General features: G+C 41.8%; 1 protein-coding gene across 1 annotated transcript in view; it reads right to left on the bottom strand.

The window, feature by feature from the left end:
* IFTAP (intraflagellar transport associated protein) overlaps nucleotides 1-17,516 on the bottom strand; it is a 66,812-nt gene that overhangs the window by 20,526 nt on the left and 28,770 nt on the right. Inside the window, exons 3-4 of the mRNA XM_052653080.1 lie at nucleotides 1,426-1,580; nucleotides 157-228 (exon numbers count right to left, since the gene is read on the bottom strand). Of these exons, the coding sequence (XP_052509040.1) occupies nucleotides 157-228; nucleotides 1,426-1,580 (227 nt within the window). The remainder of the gene's footprint in view (nucleotides 1-156; nucleotides 229-1,425; nucleotides 1,581-17,516) is intronic.

Below are 17,516 nucleotides of genomic sequence, written 5' to 3'. Positions count from 1 at the left end.
TTTTTTTAAAATCAAACACCATTTAAAAAAAAAAAATCACATGGACAAAATCTGCTGAATTTTCCAAATCTGTATGGAAGATAGCAAATGAGTCCTGTGAGGTTTTTGTGCTTTTTTAGGGTTTTGGCCATGGAACAAAGTTGAATCACGCCTCACCTTCACCTCCCCTGCTCGATTCAGATCCCCTTGAAAGGAACTGCCAGCTTTTTGGCCATCATCTATCATTATCTGAAAAACAAGACAAAAACCACTGAAGATATATTGATGGGAACTTGAAATAACAGAAAATAAAGGAGCTGGTCTGTAGCCCTTCAGGCACAGCTCTCCCCTTCCGGTTTCTGTTCATAAGCTATGCTTGACAGACCATCACACCTTAGTGATGGCAGATTTGCTAGGTCATAGTGGTGGTCAGGGAATAGGTTTCAGGAGGTCTGACTTCTACTTCTGACCTCTAGACCCATCTACAGTGCACCTTAGAGTAACATACTTCATCTCGGTTTTCTCGTGCGTGAAACAGGAACACTCCCCCTCTCGTTACCCCAGCTCCCATGCCATCCAACGAACCTCTGCAGGACAAAGCAGAGAACGCTAATACAACACTTTCAAGTTATGCGGAAAAAATATTGTGAAACAATTCTTTGCCTCGCACATACTGGTTAAAGATTCAACAGAAAATATAATTCCTACTGCCAGTGATTGCCAAAAGGCAGAAAATCTTCTAGGAAAAAAAAAAAAAGTTTTGTCCCTTGTCTCTCTGGAATAAATTTTAGAAGTAAAGAATTATAGGCCTTCACTGTATATAAACACACTTCTAACATGGAGATGTTTTTCCCTTGCATAAAACCACAATCTCATATACAATTCTATCCACCATATCACAGGGAAGACATGTGAGATATAAAGTAGAAACTCAAATGGCTTAAAAAAATAGAACAGTTTCCACTAGGATTCCTTGATTGTTAAAAAAACATAGCTAGAAAGAATGTGAACATGGTCTCTGAAATCTTGAAGATTAGGAAGAGAGCATCTAACATTTATTTACTGACCAACTCTTGGAAAAACCAAGATAACACATTCTACTTTAAGTCTGAAGGACTGAAACCACGACAGTAAAAGAAACTCTATTTACACAGAGAATTATAAAAAGGAACTCTTTTATCCCAAACAGAAGATAAGCTAAAATATAGAAGTAATTACAAGAAAAATCTGTAGATGGCAGATCCTGATATTATCATAAGCTGGCTGTTGAAACCATGAAATGTAATCACGATTGTCAGCTAAGTAATCAGGGGCTCTCCTTCTAAAATCAGGAATGTGAGTTACTAATCCAACAACTGTCCAGTGTTTTTTATATTCTTACAGTCTCTTGTTTCAAATTCACGGTGAATTTTTTTCTCTGCTTCCATAAATGTGCTATGGTAGTACCTGCTCCTCTTCCAAACATTGTGATGAAGTACGAAGAAAGGTGGCTTTATTGCTAAGACGGTGATCATTTGGTTCATTTCTCTGAGTAAATTTTATTGAAGTAAAATTGTTTTCTGAAGAATTAGCTCCAAAGGCTTCTCTTTTGGTCACATTCTCTGAAATGATAAATTACATAATATTAGAAAACACCCACCACATCCAGTCTAGTTTATTTTGTGTTTATTGAGAATTTTTCTTCCAAACAGCAACAGAAAACTTTTCAAGGTCATCTACAAACTGAATGCTTGAAGCATTAAGTACTCTTAACCTATAAAGTTATTTCTAAAAATGCATAAAAGACAACACTATTTTATTCACTATTCAACAAACATTTATAAGAGCTTACTATATATCCAGCATTGTTCTCAGCCTGCGTTAAAAGGTCAATAAAATACAGTATTTGCAAGACTCTTAGACATTACCCGGAGAAGGCAATGGCACCCCACTCCAGTACTCTTGCCTGGAAAAACCCATGGACGGAGGAGCCTAGTAGGCTGCAGTCCATGGGATCCCTAGAAGTCTAACATGACTGAGCGACTTCACTTTCACTTTTCACTTTCATGCATTGGAGAAGGAAATGGCAACCCACTCCAGTGTTCTTGTCTGGAGAATCCCAGGGACGGGGGAGCCTGGTGGGCTGCCGTCTCTGGGGTCGCACAGAGTCGGACACAACTGAAGCGACTTGGCAGCAGTAGACATTACCCATCTCTTTTTTTTTTTTCCCTAAATTTGAGAGGGTTTTTTTCCAGAAAGAAAAACACCAATACAGTACACTAACACATATATATGGAATTTAGAAAGATGGTAACAATGACCCTATATGCAAGACAGCAAAAGAGACACCGATGTATAGAACAGTCTTTTGGACTCTGTGGGAGAGAGCGAGGGTGGGATGATTTGAGAGAATAGCACTGAAACATGTATATTATCATATGAGAAACAGATCGCAGTCCAGGTTCGATGCATCATACATGATGCTCAGGGCTGGAACACTGGGATGACCCTGAGGGATGGGATGGGGAGGGAGGTGGAAGGGGGTTCAGGATGGAGAACACATGTACACCCATGGCTGATTCATGTCAATGTATGGTAAAACCAATACAATATTGTAAAGTAATTAGCCTCCAATTAAAATAAATAAATTTAAAAAATAAAAGTAAAAATATGAAAGCAACGTACAGATGATTTTAGAAAATTTGTAAGAGAAAAAAATTAAAATTAGAATATCACACATAATCCTACAAGACAGAAATGCTACAAAACAATTTTTTCAGTGACTATTTTTCTCATCTTTTATCTATGCATCCATAAACTTCTAAAACAAAAATGGAACTGTACGATACATACCATATTATAAGTCAACTTGAGAATTTTTTTTCCATATTATTGCATATTCTTCTGTGTAATTTTAATGACTGTAGAGAATTCCATTGTATATATTTAACATAGTTTATTTAACCAATTCATATTCTCAATTATTTAAACTGTAACAGTAAACACCTTTGCACTAAATCTTCGCACATTCATGATTTTGTCCTTAGGATAAGGAAAGAGTCTAAGATTTCATCCTAAATTAAGAGAAAATTATGATAACATGGTGCCATTAACAGAAATGTGGGGGATAAATTCAGATGAGAGAGGACAAATTAACCTTTGTCCCAAGTTGCATCTGAGGCTCCAGAGGAGACTGAGGGAAACATACCCGGGGCAGCTGCAAACGTAGGCTAACATGTGGGCGAGAGTCAGAGCAACAGGCGAAAGGGCTAGTGAGCCAACTACCCTGCGGCCAGGGCTTAAGCCATTAAATTAGTTTTAATATTAGCAGTAATATTAAAATAAATTAGGGTTAACACTTACTTGAGTGTCAGACAGTCTTTTATATGCATCTCATAAATCTCATTTAAACCTTGCAACTGCCGTAGAGGTAGGTACTGTTAGTACCCCATTTTTCAGATGAAGAAATCAAGGCCTACAGAGAGCCTAAGTACCCTGTTCAAAGTGACACAGCTGGTAAGTAGCCAAGTAGGGATTGAACCCAGTCCTTCCTAACCACTTACTGTGCTATGCAACTTAACTGGGAGCGTAGCACTGGCACAGATTCACTGCCATGTGTGAAATAGATGGCTAGCGGGACACTGCTATGTGATAGGATGCAGCTCAGTGCTCTGTGTCCTGAACCGATGGGACGGGAGGTGTGGGCAAGAGGAGGCCCACTGAAATCAGCGGGATTTGTGTTCTAATGACCTCAGCCTGGTGCAAGGTGGCCAGAATCCTTTGTCTGTTTCTGAATACCTCATTTTGGTAGAATTAAGACTTGTAGGGCTGTCTGCAGGACATTTAACATAGAAGTACTATTGGGGAACAGAGGTAAGGTGCATGTGTGCATGCTAAGTCACTTCAATCATGTCTGACTCTTTGAGACCCCATCGACTATAAGCACACCAGCTTCCTCTGTCCATGGAATTTTCCAGGAAGGAATACTGGAGTGGGTTGCCATTTCCTTCTCCAGAGGATCTTCCCCCGCCCAGGGATGGAACCGGCATCTCTTCCATCTCCTGCACTGGCAGGCAGATTCTTTACACTTGGCACCTGGGAAGCCCATCCTTTAAGTCTAGCACAACCTAAGTCTAGTATTTCCAGAGAAAAAACTGTGTACCCAGCACAACGTTACTGTAATAACCTATTGACTTACATATTTGAAAAGCACAGTCACGTCTGGGAAGAACAGATGCTCTCTAAGGACAAGTTCTATTTGTTCTCGTAATCACTCAGTGTACTCCTCTGCCATTTCCAATAAAACACCAGGTTATTTGACAGATAACCAGATGAAACTCCTTCGAAATAAAGAGCAAAATATAATGAAGTCCTGGCTTCTGATGCTGATGTGGAATGACTGTTCAGGTGTCAGATCGAACAAAACTTCTCATTCACTCTTTTAAAACTTCTTCTTATTGTACACATAGAGTTTTCATTTTTAAAATACCGAAAGATGCAGAAAAAAAACTCGTTCTTTGTCTGACTCAACCTACACTTGAAGACTCCTTCCTCAACCTTGAAAGCAGTTTCACAAGAGTACATACTGCTTTACTCCAAAGACCCCAAAGTGCATCTTACAAGGGCTTACATCATTTTAAAAAACAAAAGCAAAGAAAAATTAATCTCTGGGCAGAATCAGTTCAGTTCAGTTCAGTCGCTCAGTCGTGTCCGACTCTTCACGACCCCACGAATCGCAGCACGCCAGGCCTCCCTGTCCATCACCAACTCCCGGAGTTCACTCAGACTCACATCCATCAAGTCAGTGATGCCATCCAGCCATTTCATCCTCTGTCATCCCCTTCTCCTCTTGCCCCCAATCCCTCCCAGCATCAGAGTCTTTTCCAATGAGTCAACCCTTTGAATGAAGTGCAGAATAAGATAGGAGAAAAGTTCCTTTTCAATATGATAATAACAAAATTGCAGATGATGGCACAGCCCAGGATCCAAAGTGGCCTAAAGCCTGATTCGAGTGCCAGATGTTGCCTCCCAGAGTGATTCTGGTGGCGATCCACACATCCCATCCAAGTGTGTGTCTCATATTCTGCTGTTTCTGTTTTTCATCAGAGTCTTTTTCCACCCTTTCATCTGATCCCTAATGTTTCTTGCTTTGAAATAAGTGTCAGACATAATACACTTAAGAAATATAACAGCAATATTTCAGAGAACAAGTCGGTTTTTGAGACCTTAAAGAGCATTTCTTTCGGGTATTTCTGAGTCAAAACTTCAACATACATGAAACAAAGGTTGTATTTTTTTTTCCTAAAAGTTTCATTATTCTGAAGCAGTGGAATTTCAATTTTCTTTTGATACCAAACAGACAAGCTTCCAACAGATTTTCCTTGCAAGGCTACCAACTATACCTATTGTGTCTATTTTCAGGCCAAAGAAAAAGTTTACTCTCCTGGAAAAGGGTTGAAACTACTGATACCTTGATAAATTAAACACCTATCATAAATTGACTGTATATATTCCAGATGAAAGCGATCTGTTTCAGAGAACTCAGTTTCAAAAGAAATTTTTAAAAATTCAAATTCCCCCATTCAAAGGCTGGACTAGTGTCCATGAGCTGAGAAGAAAGTTTAGGCTTCTGGGAAAGTTTTCAGAAATCAACCCAACCAACATCAGAATTCACGATCTAATCCTCCTGGCAACCCCTAAGAGTCTGTTTTTCTGCACCATGGTCAACAGTGATATAAATCAAGAGCATGTTCCCAGTCATGAAGTGATATTGAATATGTTGCTATAAGGAAAGAAAAATTCATGGGGGGCTGCAAAATTCTGTGCAACACTGGGTAGCTGCAAAAAGCCTTCTGACAAGAGCGTAGGGGATAAGCATTCATGCTTATAACAAGGTTGGGTCCTTTGAAAATCAGGGGGGTGATTTTCACATCACATTCCTAGCCTAGAGCAATGTTTCTCTGGACAATATCAGCTCTTCATTTGCCCAGCCAAACTACTTCACACCACTGCTTCTTAATCACGTGTTCCTTGGTATCTGGCCGTCCCTGGAGCGAGAGTCATTAGGATTAAATAAGCAGTTTAAAAGCCAATCAATCATAAATCAGAATAAATCCAAAGAAGCTAAATTCAGCAGACAACGGTTTTGCCTAAATTCCCTTTGCAGCACTCTGAATTTCAACTGTTTCATGTTCTTCACTGGAAAGGGCGCAGGGAAGAGGGACTTGCCTCAGCCTGGCCAGCCAGAGATCACTGTGCTTTCCCTGAGGCTGGACGGTAACTGACTCATTATTCACAGTCAGAGCTCTCAAGCCGCCAGGACACAAATGTACAACCCTAGCTCAGTAAAAAAAAAAGAAAAAAGTGTGTCAAAAGTCCAAGATGAGGGACACAATAGCAGTTGATTTTTTTTTTTAATTTTACTTTATTTTACAATACTGTATTGGTTTTGCCATACATCAACATGAATCCGCCACGGGTGTACACGTGTTCCCAATCCTGAATCCTCCCTCCCACCTACCTCCCCATACCATCTCTCTGGGTCATCCCAGTGCACCAGCCCCAAGCATCATGTATCCTGCATCAAACTTAGACTGGTGATTCGTTTCTTATATGATATTATACATGTTTCAATGCCATTCTCCCAAATCATCCCACCCTCTCCGTCACCCACAGAGTCCAAAAGACTGTTCTATACATCTGTGTCTCTTTTGCTGTCTCGCATACAGGGTTATCGTTACCATCTTTCTAAATTCCATATATATGTGTTAGTATACTGTATTTGTGTTTTTCTTTCTGACATACTTCACTCTGTATAATCGGCTCCAGTTTCATCCACCTCATCAGAACTGACTCAAATGTATTCTTCTTAATGGCTGAGTAATACTCCACTGTGTATATGTACCACAGCTTTCTTATCCATTCATCTGCTGATGGACATCTAGGTTGCTTCCATCTCCTGGCTATTATAAACAGTGCTGCGATGAATATTGGGGTACACATGTCTCTTTCAATTCTGGTTTCCTTGGTATGTATGCCCAGCAGTGTGGAGATTCCTTAAAAAACTGGAAATAGAACTGCCTTATGACCTAGCAGTCCTACTGCTGGGCATACACACCGAGGAAACCAGAATTGAAAGATGACATTTTTGCAATGTCCAGTGTTAGGTGCTTTCAGGGAGGAAAAAAAAAAAAAGTGAAGCGAATGTAAAGTTGCTGTAAGTTTATTTTCAGGGAGAAAAGCTGAGTGGTAGTTGAATTATGCAGTTCATTCAACCCAGAGGTTGTATTCTGAACATCGAATATGTGCAATGTGATCAAGATGGGGAAGACCCAGTCCCTGTCCATACAGAGTCTACAGACTAAGAAGTCAAGCCAGGTTTGCAAACCACTCAGCTAGAACACAACTAAGGCAGAGGATGGGCTTCCCTGGTGGCTCAGGGGTAAAGAACCCACCTGCCAATGCAGGAGACGCAGGATGGATGCCTGGGTGGGGAAGATCCTCTGGAAGGAAATGGCAACCCACTTCAGTATTCTTGCCTGGGAAATCCCATGGACAGAGGAGCCTGGAGGGCTACAGTCATGAAGTCACAAGAAGAGTCGGACACGACTTAGCAACTAAACAACAAAAGGAGAGGTTGTAAGGAGAAGGGTGAAGTCACGGTTGGTTTAGGAGAATCACAACAGACTTCATATAGGAATGCAGAGTCTGAGCTAGACTCTGAAAACTGGCCACGATTTCAGCAGGTGAACCCTGCGTAGAGCTATCCCACAGAAGAAGAACCGCACACAGAAGAACCACCACACCTCCAGGAAGACAGGAGTACATACTGGACGATGCAGGAAGGCCTGCTACTTACAGGGCCTGACAAAAACTCTGCACTATACCAAGGCCCTAGGGAGTCATAATTAGACCAAGCTCTAAGGAAATGAACTGGATGGAATGCAGGAGAGTGCTTTAGGTACTGGAGGTAAAAAGTACGACGTTACCCCAACAATCCAAGCGAGAAGTAAAGGGAGCCTCAGTAATAGGAGTTTAGAAAGGAGAAAAGAGTTCACAAAGTGGGTTCTTCTTGTGTTTCTAGAACAGAAATGAAGACTCTGTCTCCAAGTGGTTATGTTTCTCCCGCGAGATATCTCAGAAGGTTCACCTGATCTTTCCACGGCAATCTATACTATTCTCTTAATTTCATTTGGCATGCCCTCAGTTCAGTTCAGTTCAGTTCAGTTGCTCAGTCATGTCTGACTCTTTGCAACGCCATGAATCGCAGCACGCCAGGCCTCCCTGTTCATCACCATCTCCCGGAGTTCACTCAGACTCACATCCATTGAGTCCGTGATGCCATCCAGCCATCTCATCCTCGGTCGCCCCCTTCTCCTCCTGCCCCCAATCCCTCCCAGCATCAGAGTCTTTTCCAATGAGTCAACTCTTCACATGAGGTGGCCAAAGTACTGGAGTTTCAGCTTTAGCATCATTCCTTCCAAAGAAATCCCAGGGTTGATCTCCTTCAGAATGGACTGGTTGCATCTCCTTGCAGTCCAAGGGACTCTCAAGAGTCTTCTCCAACACCACACTTCAAAAGCATCAATTCTTTGGCGCTCAGCCTTCTTCACAGTCCAACTCTCACATCCATACATGACCACAGGAAAAATCATAGCCTTGACTAGATGGACCTGAGTCGGCAAAGTAATGTCTCTGCTTTTGAATATACTATCTAGGTTGGTCATAACTTTTCTTCCAAGGAGTAAGCATCTTTTAATTTCATGGCTGCAATCACCATCTGCAGTGATTTTGGAGCCTCAAAAGATAAAGTCTGACACTGTTTCTACTGTTTCCCCATCAATTTCCCAGGAAATGATGGGACCAGATGCCATGATCTTCGTTTTCTTAATGATGAGCTTTAAGCCAACTTTTTCACTCTCCTCTTTCACTTTCATCAACAGGCTTTTTAGCTCCTCTTCACTTTCTGCCATAAGGATGGTGTCATCTGCATATCTGAGGTGATTGATATTTCTCCTGGCAATCTTGATTCCAGCTTGTGTTTCTTCCAGTCCAGCGTTTCTCATGATGTACTCTGCATAGAAGTTAAATAAGCAGGGTGACAATATACAGCCTTGACGTACTCCTTTTCCTATTTGGAACCAGTCTGTTGTCCCATGTCCAGTTCTAACTGTTGCTTCCTGACCTGCATACAGATTTCTCAAGAGGCAGGTTAGGTGGTCTGTTATTCCCATCTCTTTCAGAATTTTCCAGAGTTTATTGTGAACGAAAACAAAAAAAAAAAACAATCTCTGTGGTGGTGGTAGTGGTGGTAGGTATTACAGCATGCTTGCAATCTGTCAAATGGATCACACTGTGCTGCAGAGAGGCTGCATGTATCATCCCATAAGACGAGTTCCCCTTGCAACAGCTTCATTCGAGGCTGCAGAAGGGAGCTGGCCCAGCATGGGTACAGATGCAGCATATGTGAGCGCAGCTTCCCTGAGCTCCCAGAATCCCTAACAGGCTGACCCATTAGTGATACTGTCTACACAAGGTAGGATACTGCGCCATCTGGGAAGTTTGTTTCTTTTTTGTATCACAGTCTTTATCTACCTAAAATTTTCGAGTCTATGCTGCTGCTGCTGCTGCTGAGTCGCTTCAGTCCTGTCTGACTCTGTGTGAACCTATAGACTGCAGCCTGCCAGGCTCCTCTGTCCATGGGATTCTCCAGGCAGTACTGGAGCGGGTGGCCATGCCCTCCTCCAGGTCAAGTCTATGCACATATGGTTTATTTTCCTGGTAGGAAATAATTATGACAAGCAGGACCCTCCGAGTTTTTCAGCCAGATCCAGAGTCGTAAGGCTATATGCTCATCCAGTGAAGAACTCAGGTAAGAATCTAGGTGTCTGTGAACAGTAACGCTACCTCTCCATAGCTTCATTGAGGTATATTTGCAGAATTCACTTCAGTGTGTTGTTGTTGTTCAGTTCAGTTCAGTCACTCAGTAGTGTACAACTATTTGCGACCCCATGAATCACAGCACGCCAGCCCTCCCTGTCCATCACCAACTCCCAGAGTTCACTCAAACTCATGTCCATCGAGTCGGTGATGCCATCCAGCCATCTCATCCTCTGTCATCCCCTTCTCCTCCTGCCCCCAATCCCTCCCAGCATGAGTCTTTTCCAATGAGTCAACTCTTCGCATGAGGTGGCCAAAGTACTGGAGTTTCAGCTTTAGCATCATTCCTCCCAATGAATATTCAGCACTGATTTCCCTTAGGATGGATTGGTTGGATCTCCTTGCAGTCCAAGGGACTCAAGAGTCTTCTCCAACACCACAGTTCAAACGCATCAATTCTTCAGCGCTCAGCTTTCTTCACAGTCCAACTCTCACATCCATACATGACCACCGGGAAAACCATAGCCTTGTTGTTATTCAGTCACTAAGTCTTCCCTGTCCTCCACTATCTCCTGGAGTTTGCACAAACTCATGTTCATTGAGTCGGTGATGCTACCTAACCATTTCATCCTCTGCCACCCTCTTTCTCCTTTTGCCTTCAATCTTCCCAGCATCAGGGTCTTTTCCAATGGGTCAGCTCTTTGCATCAGGTGGCCAAAGTAATGGAGCTTCAGCTTCCGCGGCAGTCCTTCCAAAGGAAATTCAGGGTTGATTTCCTTTAGGATTGACTGGTTTGATCTCCTTGCAGTCCAAGGGACTCTCAAGAGTCTTCTCCAACACCACAGTTTGAAAGCATCAATTCTTCAGCACTCAGCCTTCTTTATGGTCCAGCTCTCACAGCCATACATGACTACCGGAAAAACCACACCTTTGACTATACAGACTTTTGCTGCAAAGAGATGTCTGGTCTTTTTAATATGCTGTCTAGGTTTGTCATGCTTTCCTTCCAAGGAGCAAGCAGTCACTTAGGTGTACAATTCAATAATTTTTAATAAATATATGGGGTTGTCCAACCATCACCACAATTACATTTTAGATCATCTCCATCATCCCCAAAAGTCTCAGATACTCATCTGTAGTCACTCTCCATTCCTATAGCCAAACACCAGCAACCACTAATCTAATTTTTAAAGCTACAGAGTTGCCTTTCCTAGATATTCCATATAAATGGTACCTATTCTCTTTTGTAGTTGGCTTCCTCACTTAATATGAAATCTTTGAGGGTCATCCACATTGTAGTATATATTAGTATTTAATTTCTTTTTATAGTCAAGAACTATTCCATTATCTTCATAGACATTTTTTTTGCCATTCACCAGTTAATGGACAGTTGGATCGTTTCCACATTTGGCACCCCCTTGATTCAAATACTGAGTTTGATCCAAAGACCACCGTCACTAATCCAATTCCTTTGTGGTGCCAAGACATGTTGAAATCAAAACAAAAGCCAACCACGGAGTTCCAGCTTCCCTTCACACCCCAACAAGGGAAGAAATGCGTATATTAATTGAAGCTACATAACTCTCTGATCATCTTACCATCTCATATGGTCACAGTCTTAGAAACATGACCCTGTTCTCTTCTCCAAACATACTGAAATCATCTGCAATTGCCTTTCTTTAATTTTCCATGGTGATCTCCTCCTACTAAACTGTAAGCCTAAGGAGAATTAGGGACCTCTCTGTCAGAAACTTACTCACAGTTCCTGAAAGGTAAATATCCTTTCCCCCTTCCTAAGGACATGTAACGATTAAGACTGGAAGGTGGACTGATGCAGTACACTTCACCCAGCAAGACCTCTGTGTGTTCTGTGCCATGCTAGGCTGGCAAACCAGGAATCGAGAAAGTTAAAGGTCATGACCTCTGCCTAAGAGAAACAGAATTTATCTCCTTAAAACTTTTACTCACTCAAAGGCATAACACTTTGCATATCTTTCAGCATTTCTGTGTCTAAGAATTTATCCAAAAAAATAATTATGTGGGCAAAGATTTCACTACAAAGCCAAAAATGTCTGATCTATTCCCTTGAAATTTTTTTACTTAATCAAGGCCTTACATTTTTGCATATCTTTGAACCAGCATTTCCATGCGTAAAAATTTATTCAAAGACCATAAATAAGAAGGGTGCAAAAATGTAGCTACTTAAAAAATAATAATAATACAATACGACCAAAGTCATTCAAGGACCTACCAAGCTACCATGCCTCGTCCACCCCCACCTCCATAGCCTTTGATGTCAGCTTCTCCTCCCTTCTCCCCCAATCGGGCCACTCTGGCCTCCGCACTGTTCCTCAGCCAGGCCGGGTACCACTCTCTCTAGGCCTCTGCACTGTTGTTTCACTGGCCTCGGGTGCGTTTCCCCCAAGCCTCTGCAGGTTTAACTTCCTCACTTCCTTCCAATCTTCATTCAGATTTGACCTTCCTGTGTCTGCTCAGTCACTTTAGTCGTGTCTGACTCTTTGTGACCCTATGGACTGTAGCCCACCAGGCTCCTCTGTCCATAGGATTCTTCAGGCAAGAATACTGGAGGGGTTGTCATGTCCTCCTCCAGGGGATCTTCCCAACCCAGGGATCCAACCCACATCTCCTGCAGCTCCTGCACTGGCATGCAGATTCTCTACCACTGCACCACCTGGGAAATCCAATAATTGTGTTCAGTTCAGTTCAGTCGCTCAGTCATGTCTGACTCTGCAACCCCATGGACCGCAGCACGCCAGGCCTCCCTGTCCATCAGCAACTCCTGGAGTTTACCCAAACTCATTGGAGAAGGCGATGGCACCCCACTCCAGTACTCTTGCCTGGAAAATCCCATGGACGGAGGAGCCTGGTAGGCTGCAGTCCATGGAGTCGCAAAGAGTCCGACATGACTGAGCGACTTCCCTTTCACTTTTCACTTTCATGCACTGGAGAAGGAAATGGCAACCCACTCCAGTGTTCATGCCTGGAGAATCCCAGGGACGGGGGAGCCTGGTGGGCTGCCATCTATGGGGTCGCACAGAGTCGGACACAACTGAAGTGACTTAGCAGCAGCACCAGCATGTCCATTGAGTCGGAGATGCCATCCAACCATCTCATCCTCTGTCGTCCCCTTATCCTCCCGTTCCCAATCTTTCCCAGCATCAGGATCTTTTCCAATGAGTCAGCTCTTCGCATCAGGTGGCCAAAGTATTCCAGCTTCAGCTTCAACATCAGTCCATCCGATGAACACTCAGGACTGATCTCCTTTAGGATGGACCGGTTGGATCTCCTCACAGTCCAAGGGACTCTCAAGAGTCTTCTCCAACACCACAGTTCAAAAGCATCAATTCCTCGCCGCTCAGCTTTCTTTATAGTCCAACTCTCACATTCATACATGACTACTGGAAAAACCATAGCCTTGACTAGACGGATCTTTGTTGGCAAAATAATGTCTCTGATCTTTAATATCCTGTCTAGGTTGGTCATAACTTTCCTTCCAAGGAGTAAGCGTCTTATAATTTCATGGCTACAGCACCATCTGCAACAATTTTGCAGCTCAAAAAAATAAAGTCTGCCACTGTTTCCACTGTTTCCCCATCTATTTCCCATGAAGTGATGGGACCAGATGCCATGATCTTCGTTTTCTGAATGTTGAGCTTTAAGCCAACTTTTTCGCTCTCCTCTTTCACTTTCATCAACAGGCTCTTTAGTTCTTCACTTTCTGCCATAAGGGTGGTGTCATCTGCATATCTGAAGTTATTGATATTTCTCCTGGCAATCTTGATTCCAGCTTGTGCTTCCTCCAGCCCAGCGTTTCTCATGATGTATTCTGCATATAAGTTAAATAAGCAGGGTGACAATATACAGCTTTGACCTACTCCTTTTCCTATTTGGAACCAGTCTGTTGTTCCATGTCCAGTTCTAACTGTTGCTTCTTGACCTGCATACAGATTTCTCAAGAGGCAAGTCAGGTGGTCTGGTATTACCATCTCTTGAAGAATTTTCCACAATTTGTTGTGATCCACACAATCAAAGGCTTTGGCATGGTCAGTAAAGCCGAAGTAGATGTTTTTTCTGGAACTCGCTTGCTTTTTCAATGATCCAGCAGATGTTGGCAATTTGATCTCTGGTTCCTCTGCCTTTTGTAAAACCAGCTTGAACATCTGAACGTTCACGGTTCACGTACTACTGAAGCCTGGCTTGGAGAATTTTGAGCATTACTTTACTAGTGTGTGAGATGAGTGCAATTGTGCAGTAGTTTGAGCATTCTGTGGCTTTGCCTTTCATATATACAAATTAACTAAAAGAAAAATTCAAGAAGGATATATAATATGCCCATGGTTTATCTCTTAAGACATAGGATTATGGTTTTATTAATTGGATATATGTTTGCCTATGTTAAACAGATACCCAAAATAACAATTGGTTAAACTAGACAGAAGTTTATTTCTCGTTCATGTAATAGTACAAGTAGAGATAATTCAGGGCTAATATGGTTGTTCTGCTCCACAAAGTCATCCTAGAACCCAGGCTCCTTCTATCTTTCTGCTCTGGCATTTTTAAGGAACCACCTTTCTCCACATGATCCAGGAGGAAGCACCCTTGCTTCAAGAAAGAGGATGAAGAAAAGAGAAGAAGAAAGCATGGATGTCTGCTTCCCTCTGTTACTCGCCAAGGTTCAGTTTAAGCTACTAAATGGAGGAAGCACCAAAACAAAGCAGCTGAAACAAGAATTTTATTTCTCTCTCATTTTATTCCTCATGGGGCAGGTGGGCAGGCTCTGCTCCATGAGACGATGCAGGGATCCAGGCTGGTGGGGTGCCCTGCCATCCTCAGCATAGGGCTTCCACCTCTGGGTCTATGGAATTGCTCCAATGATTCCCTAGTTCGAGCGAGGGGAAATGAAACAAAAAGAGTCCAGGGTATGTTTCCTGAGGATGTGACTTCAAAGTTACACACATCAGTTCCCCTTACTTCTTTCAGGCACGTACTTAGTCAAATGGCTATACCCAATTGCAATGGAGAAGGAGAAACATAACTTTCATTCTGAATGACCACAGAGTGGCTAAACATTTTACTGCCGGAGCAAGAGTACGTTTTCTGTTTTGTTGTGTGTGTGCACATGTTTTGGTGCCTCTCTATATTTTCTAATTTCCTACTATGAATAAAAATAGATAAATATACATTCATTTACAGAGGTGAAAAGCATTTTGTTTTCAAACCCTCAATTCAGGGAGAATACCTATATGCATCTCCTTCCTTCTTAAGAAGACTTTCCTAAAAATACTCAAGAAAAACATACATATATGGTGTTTTACATTTACATGCTTTAATATTTTGGACAAAAGTTTCCTTTAGCATTTAACTTTGTGGTCCCTCTTTAATTTTTTGTTAATTTATTTATTCTTAATTGGAGAATAATTACTTTACAATACTGTGTTGGCTTCTGCCATACATCAACATGAATCAGCCATGGGTATACACATGTCCCCTCCGTCTTAAACCTCCCACGCATCGCACCCTCTAGGTTGCCACAGAGCGCTAGATTTGCACTCACTGCACCATACAGCAACTGCCACTGACTGTCCATTTAACACATGTGGTGTCTACATTTCAGCGCTGCTCTCTCAACTCATCCCACCCTCTCCTTCCCACACTGTGTCCACCGGGTCTGTTCTTTATGGATGGGCCCTCTTATAAATCATAGTTACCCCAATCATAAAATTTTATGCTTGACTAAATTTTTAAAACTTACTAAGAAGCTTCATGTATGAAATACAGAGCAGAAAAGTTACCAAAAGTACAGAACTATTGGTGGGGCATTCCCTAGAAATACACATAACAAGATGCCTTCATAGCCCGAGTGGCCTCCCAAGTCTCCTGCCTGTGTACTTGCTGATGATAAAATACTCAAACACGCTTCTGGTAGCAACAGAAGTAGAGAGGAGATTTCTCCGTGACTGGGTAACTTTGGCCTACAGATATAAGCACTATAATCCTTCAGAGTTGGGACAGAATTTATGCTGAACCAAAAACCACCCTAAAATTCTGTAAGCGATTGTATCTTCACCTCTGTATCAGGTGGGCAGGATCAAAGTAAGACCATTCATATAGTGCTTGCTTTGGTAGCACGTGTACTAAAACTGAAATAACAGTAGGTCAGCTATTAAATAAGAGAAGATCAGCATGGCCCTGGAGCAAAGATGTCATACAAAATTCGTGAATTGTCCCATACATTTTTGCAACTAGACATTATCATACAAACTGAAGCAAGTCAGAAAGAGAAAGGCAAATACCATATGATACCATTTGTATGTAGAATCTGAAATATGGCACAGATGAACCCATCTATAAAACAGAAACAGACTCACAAACACAGAGAGCAGACATGATTGCCGAGGAGAGGGGGACGGGTGAGGGATGGACTGGGAGTTTGGGGTTAGTAGATGCAAAGGATTATATATAGAATGGCTAAACAGCAAGGTCTTCCTGTATAGCACAGGGAACTTTATTCCAACATCCTGAGATAAACCATAATGGAAAAGAACATGTGTATGTGTCTAACTGAGTCATTCTGCTACACAGCAGAAATTAACACATTATAAATCTACTATATTTCAGTTTAAAACAATTAAAAAAAATTTTTTTAGTCATTCCTGTAACCTGCCATGCTTTTTCACTGTCAAAGTATCTTTTAAATAATATAAAATGGTGGCATTAAATTAAAAGTTATATTTAAAGTATAGTAATTGTCCTTGCCCTTTGGGTTAAGTGTAGACAATTTCATGAAAGCTACGAAACTATTCCTAGAGAGATACTATATATACAAAAGCCAAGAATTCTGAGGAATTCGTCCATCTTCCCACACCCTTCCTTAATCTCATTTAGAGTGTTTATCAAAGCTGGTCTGAAAGTCAAGGCTCCCGGGCTGCACATTAGAACTGGTAAATCAGAGTTGGGAGACTGGTCCCCAGGAACCTGCATTTTAATAACCCTCTCCCAGGTGATCTTTACATATGCTTCAGGTGAGAGTCCCAAGTAAAGATTCCATGGAGCAGTATCTAAAAAACTTATAATTAGAGGTTTCTGATGCCTGTCTTTGTCAAGGCACATAAATATACCTTTGCCTGAAGGATCTATGTAGACATATTATTTAGTCCATCCACCAGAGGCCAGTGTAGGACTATTCCCTGCACCGTACAGTGTTACACTGCGTAATACACATTGTCGACACTACGCAATACATACTGTGCACAGTCGGCTTTAGCTACCTCAGTGAAGAAGTGTGGGAAACAATACCGAAATATATGACATCTTATAAAAATATAAAATACCATAGGTCGTATTTTACATTTTTTATATTGTAAAGTCAAGATTTCTTTACCATTTAACCTTGATGTTCCTCTTTTAAATTATAGTCTGTATAATCATAATACTTGAGAGTAAATCTTTAAAATTTACCAAGTATCTTCATGCATATTTCATCTGATTATCTCCACAACCATATGAGACACCAAGCAGACAGGGTTAGCCCTGATTTACAGATTCAGAGAGAGTAAGTGGCAAGTCTACAAGCTCAGAGGATTAATGAATGCCAACATCCGGTCTTCTGAATCCTATGCTAGAATAGCATCCTTCCCATTACGCACATCCTACCTACG

This window comes from Budorcas taxicolor, chromosome 15 (assembly GCF_023091745.1).
Source record: "Budorcas taxicolor isolate Tak-1 chromosome 15, Takin1.1, whole genome shotgun sequence".
NCBI lineage: Eukaryota > Metazoa > Chordata > Mammalia > Artiodactyla > Bovidae > Budorcas > Budorcas taxicolor.
Note: the sequence above shows the minus strand (reverse complement) of the source record. Positions and strands in the feature narration are given on the sequence as shown.